This window comes from Kogia breviceps, chromosome 15 (genome assembly GCF_026419965.1).
Source record: "Kogia breviceps isolate mKogBre1 chromosome 15, mKogBre1 haplotype 1, whole genome shotgun sequence".
In the NCBI taxonomy this organism is placed as follows: domain Eukaryota; kingdom Metazoa; phylum Chordata; class Mammalia; order Artiodactyla; family Physeteridae; genus Kogia; species Kogia breviceps.
Window position 1 is genome coordinate 70,351,814 of NC_081324.1, and position 12,533 is coordinate 70,364,346.

General features: G+C 45.3%; 1 protein-coding gene across 10 annotated transcripts in view; it reads right to left on the reverse strand.

The window, feature by feature from the left end:
- The window catches only part of SEZ6L (seizure related 6 homolog like), a 200,069-nt gene that overhangs the window by 8,427 nt on the left and 179,109 nt on the right, over positions 1 to 12,533 (reverse strand). For 6 of the 10 annotated variants that reach the window (XM_067014503.1, XM_067014501.1, XM_067014500.1 and 3 more), the window contains 2 exons: positions 5,073 to 5,267; positions 1,315 to 1,347 (listed from right to left, as the gene is read on the reverse strand). In XM_067014503.1, coding sequence (XP_066870604.1) covers positions 1,315 to 1,347; positions 5,073 to 5,267 — 228 coding nt within the window. The remainder of the gene's footprint in view (positions 1 to 1,314; positions 1,348 to 5,072; positions 5,268 to 12,533) is intronic. The other 4 variants (XM_067014505.1, XM_067014504.1, XM_067014499.1 and 1 more) reach the window with 1 other exon arrangement.

Here is a 12,533-nt window from a genome sequence, read left to right on the forward strand (position 1 = left end):
TCCATTAACCACCACTCCTTGGGTCTGAAAAATCAATCTTTTTTTTTTTTTTTTTTTTTTTGCGGTAGGCGGGCCTCTCACTGTCGCGGTCTCTCCCGCTGCGGAGCACAGGCTTCAGACGCGCAGGCTCAGCGGCCATGGCTCGCGGGCACAGCCGCTCCGCGGCACGTGGGATCCTCCCAGACCGGGGCACGAACCCGCGTCCCCTGCATCGGCAGGCGGACTCCCAACCACTGCGCCACCAGGGAAGCCCTGAAAACTCCATCTTAATACTCATGATAAATGTGCAAGCCCAGAACATTACGATGGCATCACACCCTCTGAGCAACCCAGGCCTTTGAGATGTTCTCATGGTTCACTGGCCAGTGCGAAGGAAGGGCCTGCATAGAGCCTAACACCATAAATGCCCGTTTTCTTCTAGTGGAGTGACTAATACATGCTCCGCACAACATACACATATATTTGAGCTCCGGCTCTGTCTGTTTGGATTAAAATGTCATCTGTTGCAGAAGAGAGCAACTAATGACATGTAATTTCCACTGCCCCAGATTCTGAGTGAACAGTTTATTGTCAGAAAGATAAGTGGCTCCAAAAATAATTTAAAAAACTGTCCAACTGGTTAAAACTTTTTTTTAAACAAAACAAAATATGTTATTTTTTTCCTGACATGACAGCCCAGTGAGTGGTTTTGTACCAAACCGAACGAAGGTTATACAGAATGCAGAACATTTTACGTGTGGGATGCATTGAAAAGGGAAGATAAAACAAAATCCTGGATCACTTTCAGCATCTGTTCCACATTAATAAATCTCACTTGGTAATTTCTAACAAGAACAGAAAACAAGGGGGATCCAGGGACAGCTATTTTGGGGAAGAAAAAGACGGAGGGGGAAAACAGACCACAGAGCATCCCCTGGGGAAGATCTTTCCCTCCTGAAACCAGGAGCTTGCTCAGCATGAAAGGTGAGGCATCTCTGGATTTAGCTCCCCCAAATAGCACCACATGGCTGAAAAGTTTTACAAGGGGGTATGTGTTTCTCAGGCACGTGAACTCCCAGATGTTTTTACCTCGTCATCACGAACAGAATGGGCGTCAAATCTCTTTCAGGTCATAATTAGGACTATAAGTTGCAAATTCAATGATTTTTTTTTCTTTACAATGTCATTTTTTTTTTTGAAATTATCTTCAGCAGTGTGAAGGCAGAATTTTTGCTTAATTTTCTGTTAAGTGCCTGGATAAGGATCTCCAAGGACCTTCCCTTGATTTCTGCTATTAGCTTGGTTTATGGGATTTTTTTTCTTCATGGGACTCACCTTCTAAAGCATGTTCAAAGCTGTCTTGATTAACTGAAAGAGAAATTGGAGCACTGGTCAATGTCAAGTGAATTCACTCTGTTTGCATGAAGCCCCCCCCCCCAAATTAGGTGCAAAAGTCCATTCCATGCTTTGCTGTAGTGCTGTGGGTTTTGTTTGTTTATTTTTTTGAATCTTAGGCTACTGGAATTAGTGGAAATGCCTCATTCCCTTCCTAAGTTCCTGAGAGAAGATGAGACAGATATGAAAGGAAAAGGACAATAGTTACTGAATACTCACCATATGTCAGATACTGGGCATCGAGAGCTTTATATATATTTGCTCACTTAACACTCACAACAATCTCATTAGGTAGATACTATTCTCATCCCCATTTAACAGATGAGCAAACAGAGGTTCAGAGAAGTGAAGTGATTTCTCTGACACCACACAGCTCCTAAGTGATGGAGGCAGGATTTAAACTTGCTTGGCTTTCTTGGGCCTTTGCTCTTAACTACATAGTCCTGGTCTCTTCAGTGTTTTTGTGTCGGACCAAGGCTGATGAATGGTGAGGGGCAAGACAAAATTCCAAATCCGAAATCCTGAGCCCAGCCAGAGGTGAAACTGTTTTCCTGCTTTGAAATATACATTTATATGAACTTTTCTAATTTCACTTTTATTCCATATTGATTTGGAATATAGGATTTTTATCCCATATTTTCATTCCTTCATTGCCATAGGCTGGAACTCTCTGGCGTTGATTTATTCCCCTGGATTCCCTGTACAACTTCTCCGGAAGTTCAGGATGATGGGGGCTGGTGTCTTCATGCTTTGGCATCCAAGTCATCACGATAGCTGAGCACAAAAATATACCCACAGGGACGGGGTTCAGGGATGCAAAACCCCCAGAGTAAAGGGCTTCGATGGAAAGATTGCATGATAAGGTCACGGGAGGAGCTGTGGCCCCCAAAGGCCCAGCAATAGCCGTGTCTTATGTAACACGGAGATTTCCTAGTCAGAGCTTTGGTCAAAGGGACTCTCTGACTTTCATCGTTATCATGTGACAATAACAAAACCAGATGACAAAAAAGCTAACTGACGGCAGACATCTCTGGAGCCAGGGCATTAGGAAAATGGAAAGATTAAGGCAGATGCTTCCTACCCAAGACATGAATCGGACCTTGATTATGTGTCTAGGAGGGCACGAGCTTCCATGAAATCTTAGAAATGGAAGGAAATGTTGAAACTCTGAGTGTGATCAGTGGGTCCCGGGGGCACGTGCTAAGAGGCAGCTTCCTGGGCCCTTTCCTGGACCTGCCAGGGCGGCGTCCTTGGGAACCTAGGGCCCCTGAGTCCCAGGGGGTGGCCTCACACAGGTGCTCTGTCATTTCTCCAACTCCAGACCACAAACGATGGACCCCACTCTTTTGGGGAAGAGGAAGTGATTTATTATTTCATTACAGCGTTGGCAGGGTGGCTCACAGGAGTGGAAATGGAGAGGAGAGAAAAGGGCGATGGTCTCCCAAGACAATGTCTTTCCTGCTAGACGGTCTGTCATACCTGAGGGGCCAGGACTGCCTCACCTGGTGGGGTTTCAAAGGCAGGGAATTTATTTATTTATTTATGTATTTAAAAAATCTTTATTTATTTACTTCTTTTTTGGCTGCATTGGGTCTTTGTTGCTGTGCGTGGGCTTTCTCTAGTTGCGGCTAGCAGGAGCTACTCTTCGTTGCGGTGCACGGGCTTCTCGTTGCAGTGGCTTCTCTCGTTGTGGAGCACGGGCTCTAGGCACACGGGCTTCAGTAGTTGCAGCACGCGGGCTTAGCGGTTGTGGCTCGCGGGCTCTAGAGCGCCGGCTCAGTAGTTGTGGCGCACGGGCTTAGTTGCTCCGCGGCATGTGGGATCTCCCCGGGCCAGGGCTTGAACACGTGTCCCCTGCATTGGCAGGCGGATTCTTAACCACTGCACCGCCAGGAAGCCTGGGAATTTATAATTAGCAGAAGTGGGTTCAAATCCTAGATTTGTCTTGTACCAGTTGTGTGGTTTGGGGTAAGTCACTTAACCTCCGTGAGCCTCTCTGTCCACATTTGTGAAATGGGTATGACGGCTCACCTATCTCAGAGTATGGTCATGAAGCTTCAATGAGGTGATGCAGGGAAAATCCTTTTTTATAGGTACAATTCACATAACATAAGATTAACCATTTTAGTTCAGTGTCCAATTCAGGGGCATTTAGTACATTCACAATGTTCTGCAAGCATCACCTCTATCTAGTTCTAAAACATTTTCATCGTCTCAAAAGGAGATTCAGTATCAATTTAGCAGTTACTCTTCCCTCCCCCCCAGCCCCTGGGGAGCTCTAATCTGAGTTCCATCTCTATGGATTTACCTATTCTGGATATTTCATTCGAATTGAATCATACAACATGTGACCTTTCGTGTCTGGCTTCCGTCACTGAGCATAACCTTTTCGAGGTTCATCCATGTTAAAGCCTTCCTTTTTACGGCTGAACAATATTCCCTTATATGAACATGTCACGTTCTGCTTGTCCATTCACCAGCTGATGGACGTTTGGGTTGTTTCCATCTTTTGTGAATAATGCTGCTACGATCATTTGTACAAGTGTTGGTTTGAATACCTGTTTTCAATTACTTTGTGCCTATACCCAGGAGTAGAAATTCTGGCCGGGAAAGTATTTTTAAGCCTTAACGCTGAACTTCATGAACGAGCATTTGGGGATCTGCTGAAGTTACGGGTTCCCAAGTAGAAATGTAAAACTGCATGTTTCGGTTCCCCCAGGGGAGAGAATTCAGAGCTTTCTGCCTGATTCTCAAAAGGGTATTAACACCATAAAAGGTTAAATCCACTTGCCTAAAGCGTTGAACATACTTCGGATATGATTATGAATTTCACACCTCAAAGACGTGGATAAATGGATCCAAATCTCACTAGGTGTGCCCTAACTTAATTTCAACGATGAGTGGTTCTCTGATTCTAAAATACACTCCCCCCCACCCTTTTCACCATCTCTGAGATGGGGGGTGTCTTACAATCACTGGGGTATTACAGCCGCTGCCACCAGGTGGCGCTCAAGATGCCTGTGCTTGTGCAATCATCAGCCCAGAACCATCAGTACCTGGAGGATAGGTGTGAGCATCTTGGGAGAACGCCCAGAGGCGACAGGGGAACGGTCATCCCCCTTGGGAACCAAGTGGTTGTGATAAGGGGGTGCAGGAGGCGGGAAACGTTTCAGCCACGCTGTCCAAGCAGTAGTCAGAAGCAGGCTGCCTCTCCTTTATGATAAAAACCTAAGCTCTTGGGCTTCCCTGGTGGCGCAGTGGTCGAGAGTCCGCATGCCGATGCAGGGGACGCGGGTTCGTGCCCCGGCCCGGGAAGATCCCACATGCCGCGGAGCGGCTGGGCTCGTGAGCCATGGCCGCTGAGCCTGCGCGTCCGGAGCCTGTGCTCCGCAACGCGAGAGGCCACAACAGTGAGAGGCCCGCGTACCGCAAAACAACAACAACCACCAAAAACACCTAAGCTCTTTTAGTAAGTAAAAACAAAAATGCTAAGCAAGGAGAAGGCACCGTGTCAGAGTTTAATAGGCAGCCATGTCCCTTCTCAGCAGTGCAGAAAATAACGGTGGTGTCTTAGATTTAGGGAAACACAGTAGCCTGGCTTTTTAGAGCAAGTTTAGAATGGCTGCAAGTCAGTCTTTACATCTCCGGGTCCCTCATTCCCCGGGACTCCGGGGGTGGGGAGGGGGTGGTTTCTTTACCTTTACAGACGGGCAGTGGCCCATTCCAGTGGGATGGCTGTCCCAGGATGCATCGAATGGTCACTTCGCCCATGAGCTCGAAGCCCTCATAGCACATGAAGGTGAGGGACTCTCCTGGCAGGTAGAGTCGTTTGTACAGGATTTGGTACCCATTTTCAGGTAACCCTGGGTTGTCACATGCCAGGGACTCCTCCGCTGAAATGCAAGCCAAAAGGAGCTCTGATGAGACGATGTAAATCTCTGGGGACTCCTACTCAGAACCTGTGTGATCTGAGGCCAGTCTCTCCAGCATCATATCTCTGCATCCCCACCTTGCACTGAACTGTTGCCCACTCCTCAAACTCACCTTTCCCTCTCCCACCTCTGGGCATGGGTTACACATGGGCACAGTAGGATATATTAAGCTGTGGAATCTGGGTTAAAAATCTGGGTTCTGCTACTTACTAGCTGTGTGACCTCCAGCAAGGGCCACCTCTCTGAGCCTCAGTTTCCTCATCAGTAAAATGGCAATAATAGCAGTACCTATCTCACAGGCACTTGGAAGGTTAAACAAGATAATGTGTGCAAATGCTTAGCACACCCTTGAAATGTAAGTACTCAGTAAATAATGGACAGTGGTATCGCTAAATTATGAAATATTCCTCCTGCTTCTCACCTTATACTTCACCTGCCCACACAGCCTGGATAAGTCTTGTTTTTCAATACTCAGTCCTCATATCTCCTCCTTCAGGAAGCCTTCCCTGATGCCCCCTACCCCTAATTGAGTCACTAATCTCTCTGGCTCTTCCTCCACCACAGCATTGCATACACTGTATTGTATTTAATTTTTTACTATCAGTCTCCCTCACTGGAGATGAGCCTGTTAAGGCATGCTGGAAGCTCAGGGCCTGTTATACAGTAGGAACATAAACGGCCCTAACATATACAGTAGGAGCATCATAAATGACACCTGCTAGCTTAAGACTTATTGGAGAGTTGAACCTGACAGTTTAACCCATTCCAGGGCCAGCGTGTGATCTAGTTCCTTTTCAGCACCCGGATGGACTGGAAAGCCAGCAAAAACTGCTGTGCACACAAGACTACACACCCTGAAACATTAAAAATTCTTCTTATTAAAAAATTTAAACTGGGTAAAATCTACATAGTATAAAATTTACCATCTTAACCATTTTAAGTATACAGTTCAGTATTGTCAAATTCATTCCCATTGTTGTACAATCTCCAGAACTCTTTATCTTCCCAAATGGAAACTCTGTCCCCATTAAATACTAACTCCCCATCTCCCCTCCCAACCAACCCTTGGCAACCACCATTCTACTTTCTGTCTCTATGACTTTGACTAGGAACCACATATAAGTGGAATCGTCCAGGATTTGTCCTTTTGCAACTGGCTTATGACACTGAGCATAATATCCTCAAGGGTCATCCATGTTGTAGCGTGTGTCAGAATTTCCTTCCTTTTTAAGGCTGAATCATATTCCATTGTACGGCTGGACAAACATTCTGTTTATTCATCCATCCACCAATGGACACTTGAATGGCTTCCCCTTTTGGCTATTGTGAATAATGCTGCTATGAACATGGGTGTGCAAATACCTCTTTGAGACCCTGCCTTCAATTCTGTGGGTAGATACCCAGAAGTGGGATTTCTGGACCATACAGTAATCCTACATGTAACTTTCTGAGGAACCACCACCCCGTTTTCTACAGCGGCAGCACCATTTTACATTCCCACAAACAGAGAACCAGGGGTTTTCTACGCCAAATCCTGAAACAGTTTGTTCCTTCTGGATCTTGCTTTGCTGTACAAAGACCCGAGTCTTTACATATCACAGCTGCACCTGCCATACACGTTTCAGAGGAACAAGCTTCTGTCAACAGCGTCCAGTACTCACTCGATTAGTGAAACTCGGAAGAGATGACATGCCGTCTCTTTTACCTGAAGGATTCCTGTAATATCTGAGTGATGTTTACAACTTACTAGTGTAATTCCCCAGCTTGCCATCATCCTGGCTCTGCAGGCCCTCGGTTTAGACCGTGGAACAGGTGGGTCTTTTATTATTTCATACCCGGTGATTCCACTGCCCTTGGAGAAGAGGCAGGGGCTCCAGACTGGGCTATTAGGGCTCTGCCCATCTGCTTCCTGCCTCCCTCTCAAATGGTTCCTCACTTCACATCGAACTAGTCGCATTTTGCCAGGTGGGTTACTCTGTTTCACCCCTTTGTGCTTTGCCTATGCTGTTCCCTCTGTCTGAGATGCCCTCTTCCCCTTCCTATCTAAAGGAGAGTGACATAAATACACTACCATGTGGAAAATAGCTAGCTAGTGGGAACCTGCTGTATAGCACAGGGAGATCAGCTCAGTGCTCTGTGATGACCTAGAGGGGTGGAATGGGGGGTGGGGTGGGGTGGGAGGGAGGTCCAAGCGGGAGGGGATATGCGTACACATGTAGCTGATTCACTTCATGGTACAGCAGAAACTGGCACAACATTGTAAAGCAATTTTACTCCAATAAAAAAAAAATAAAGGAGAGTACAGTGGAAAGGCTAAGACAGCCCTTAATAATCTTCACCTGCTGGTATTAACACTCTTTGCAGCTCTTTGTAGCAAGACTTGTGACTCACTTCCAACCAATAAAGTATCAATACAGCAAAGACGAAGGGCTGTCACTTCCGTGAGGATGTTATATAAGACTGTAGTTCTGTCTTGCTAGCAGACTCCCCACTGTCTTTGGAGTAGGAGCTCCAAAGCTTGGAAGTGGATCCTTCCCCCGACTGAGCCTTCAGATGAGACTCCAGCCCCAGGTCTCTCTTATGAGAGATCCTGAACCAAAGGACCCAGTTAAGCTGTTCCCAGACTCCAGACCCATAGAAACTGTAAGATAATAAATGTGGGTTGTTTCAAGCATCTTATTTTACAAGGCAGATCTCAAGAATTCCCCCAAGGAGCCAGATCTGTCCCCAGCAGCATGAATTCCCCTGTCCTTGGAACCCTGTTCTATAACCTTCGCGGACCTCCATCACAGCTTCAGAATCTTTTATGGCACTGTTTGATTCTCGCCTTGCCCACTCACTCCCAGGCTGGAAACTCATCTTATGTTCATGCCAGGAATTTCGGTGCCTAGCACCTTGCCTGGATCACAGGAAGCATTCATTCATTCATTGGGTCAATGAATGTTTATTGAACACCTATTATGTGCCAACACATAAGTAGCGCTGAGGACACAGAGGTGAATAAAACAGATATAACCCCTCACCTCATGGAAATTGTGGATGGCACATAGTCTAACAGAAGTCCCAACTAGACCCTATTTCTCTGTGAATTTGACCAACACATGGGCTCTACTTAGCTTGTGCAAATCAGGGTATTTCATGTAATAATCTAAATTTCTGGCTTCTTCTGAAACCTTGGAAGATAAGACAATACTGGGTTCACATAACTACATGGCAATGACTGTGACCTGGAGCCCAAGCACTCAACTCACATGGCGCTGAGTAGAAGCTGTCCCCCTTAGATAAGAAATATGTTCCCCAGTTAGCCACAATCCTTACCACTCTCTATTGTTCTACACATGGTGCCTGCCTGACATTTAGGAAGGCATTTTAATGTATCACCTTTCCAAGGAACAAAATGAATGAATGACTATGTTTTAGTGACAGTAATCACCACTAATGAGGAATTGGGGCTTTGATCTCTTTGAATGGGTGGGACAATAGGGACCTGGCTTAGAAGGTTCCTAAGGTTGCTAGGGTTCCGATCTCTTGAGGTTGAAAGATTTTTTTCTTCGTAATTCAATAGCAGCCTTCATCAGGGGTGAAGAATTGTTTTCCTCCCATATCTGCAATCCAGGAAGCCAGCCTGAGGAAAGGGACTTGCTGGGTTGCTGGGCGGCTAGGGGTGCACCTTGCACAACAATGCAGATGCACCTTGGCAGGCGCTCGTGCTTTTATTCAGAAAACATTTAGCAAGTGTTTACTGCATGCCAGACAACGCACCCAGCGGTGGGGCCAGAAGGCGAATCAGACACCATTCCTGCCCTCCACAGACTGTGGCCTCAATGCTTTAAGCGGGCAAACAAATGTAAATGGACAATTAAACAAAAAGAGATGGCAGTTGCTGTCAGAGAGAGAAGCTCAAAAGAGTAAGGGGCACCTGGAGGACACCCCCTAAGTCAGCGGGGGCAGGGCTGTTAGAGCAGCTGAGAGAGAGAGAGAGGCAGAGGTATTGACTAGCATTCCCTTCAGTTCAGACTCCCAGAAATGAGGCACCAGGTGGTTCAGCTGATGCCTGACCAAAGCTAATCCCTCCACTAAACCAAGGTCATCTCTATGGTTGAAGTTCACCCACGGGCACTTGAGAACAGCCAGTGTTACCATGTCTGCGCCCCACGTCAAACCACAATGCCTTCCTTCAATCAATCACGGGAACCCTTAAAGACAGCATTGTATTATGTGTCCATGGAAGACACCTAGAAGGACTGGTAAGGTATCATTAACCTTGCAGAGTGTGCCTGGAGTATGAGGTGTAGGAAGGGAACATTTTCCTTTTACATTTTATAGTCCTAGATAGCATATTGATGTATCGTGTTAAAAACAGGGTGGGCACGCTTTATTATAATATACACAGGTAATAACGTCATGACCCAAACCCTGCACCCATGTCCTAGTGATTCCTCTGAAAGTTTGCTCTTCAACCTGGCTGGGCTCTGGGGAGATGGGGTTGGCTTTTACTCACTGCTGTATCTTCAGCAGTCTGGCACACAGGAGGTGCCCAATAAATGTTTCTTGAAAGACCTTACATCAATTCAACTGAAAGAAGATTACAGAATAGAAGTTCTTGGGCTCAAGCGCCTAATGGCCTGGGATTCAGATCCTAGTTATGCACCTGTGGCTACGATATATGACCTCTGTGAGCCTCAACTTGCTCATCTGTGAAATGGGAGAGCTCATAGGTTTGCTATGATGATGAAATGACCTCATGCATGTGAGGGTGAGCAACATATAGTAGCACCCAGTAAACGCTGGTTATTTTTCTGGGTTTTACAATTTTGGTCATATTTTCATCCCGACTTTACTATTGTTTGTTTAATCTTTTAAAAAATTTCTATTAACTTATTTTTCCATTTAAACAGTGCTACATAATTTCGCCTCACCCCAAATAATAACATTCTTATAATCGCAGGTTTCAAATGTCAGTTTAATTTTTAAAGATTTTCTTAACATTGAAAAGGTAATCGGCACTGTCTAAAGCCACATGGGTATTGCCAATGGAGTATATAATACTCCTTGGGAAATGCAGCCCCGTGCACTACACTTTACAGTTTATGAACTTCCAGAGTCTAGGATTCACTCTTTGGGTTTTTTTAAAAAAATTTTCAGTCCAGCAGACATTTGCTCTGTCCCTATGTTCCAGGCTTGTGCTAGGAGCTGGTACAGAGTAGGGAACTAAAGAAGCACGGTTCCTATTTTCCCAGGACTCAGTCTAGTGGGGGAGAGGAACAGTTATCAGGTAATTGCAACCCAGTGCTTGATAGCAGCTGTGATGGGAGAGACATAGAGCAGAAACCTCACTGAGTCAGTCAGAGGTGGGAAGGTCAGGGAAGGTTTTCAGAGGAAACCTGGAAATCCAGTGCTCTACTGGGAGAGAGTGAAGACTCAGACCCCAGGTAAGTGCTGATCTGACTCCCTGGCTTCCCACCCTCCTGGGAATCCAGCTTCCCAGTAAGTGATCCTTAAGAGAAGATAAATCCGTAAGACCAAAAAAAAAAAAAAAAAAAAGAAAGTGTATTACCTGCAGTGTAGCATAGCGGCCAGCAGGTGGCAGTGACAATGCAGAAGGATTTCCCTACAAACTTTCCCTGGAATTTTCTTTCATAAATGAACAGATTAATGAGTATAACAGATATTTCTTGAGCACCTTCTATGTGCCACGCCCTGGACATACAACAATGAGCAAGACAGAACTTAATGTTCACGTATTCTACAATATTTCCAGTACCAGGCACTGTCCTGGCCCTGCAGAGATAGAAAGTGACAAAGGACAAATTCTTAGACCTGGAGGTAAAGGAAGAGACTGACAGCAGGTCCAGGAAGATGAGGGGGAGGCGTCCTCAGCTGTTCTCACCTGGCTTCATAGTAGAATCACCCTAGGTTGTTCAGTGAGCCGGCTCTGCCCCCTAAGGAATTTTAATCAGTCCCCCCAAATATTCTTATTAAAGCTCCCCAGGTGATTCTAAAGTCCAGCCAGCAAAGAAGACATACTGATGGCCAAGAGGCACATGAAAAGATGCTCCACGTCGCTATTAGAGAAACGCAAATAAAACTATAATGGGGTGCCACCTCACAGCGGTCAGAATGGCCATCATCAAAAAGTCTACAAATAACAAATGTTGGAGAGTGTGGAGAAAAGGGAACCCTCCTACGCTGTTGGTGGGAATGTAAATTGGTGCAGCCACTATGGAGAACAGTATGGAGGTTCCTTAAAAAACTAAAAATAGAGTTACCATATGATCCAGCAATCCCACTCCCTGAGCATATACCCGGAGAAAATTCTAACTCAGAAAGATACATATGCAGAACCATTTACAATAGCCAAGACATGGAAGCAACCTAAATGTCCATCAACAGATGAATGGATAAACATGTGGAATACACACACACACACACACACACACACACACACACACACACCATGGAATATTTCTCAGCCATAAAAAAGAAAGAAATACTGCTATTTGCAGCAACATGGATGGACCTAGAGATGACCATACAAAGTGAAGTCAGTCAGACAGAGAAAGAAAAATACCATATGATATCACTTATATGTGGAATCTAAAAAAATGGTACAAATGAACTGATTTACAAAACAGAAATAGACAAAGTCCAGCCAGAGCTTTAGGGCTGAAGGGTTTAGGGCTCAGAACTGCAGCTCTGGTGTCTTGACATGGTTAAGAAATTAATAATTTAATCCACTGATTTCCAAAATATTCAAATACCCATTCTGTACCAGATGATTTGCAAATATTACTTCTAATCCTCCCCTAAATCTTTAAAGACGGTAACAGTACTGACCAGAAGAGCCAAAATTTACTGAGAGCATCCTATGAGCCAGGCACTATTTGGAGTCTTTGTATCTATAAACTCAATTAATTATTACAACAACCCCAAGGCACAGACATTGTTATGACTCTCCCCATTTTATATCGGTGCAAATGAAGCACAGAACTGTTGGGTATCTCGCTGGGTAACCTGTCAAGCTGGTTAGTGGGAGAGAGAGGATTGAAATCCAAGTGGTCCAAGTCCACTGTTAATCACACCGTACCATACAGCCATTTTACAGATGAGGAAACTGAGGCTTAGGGGAAGGTCTCTTGTGAAAGGTCCCACAAGAAGGAAGTGGCTGAGTTATGATTTGAGTCTTTGCCTCCAAAGTCAATCCAATTCAATTTTGACCCAATCATC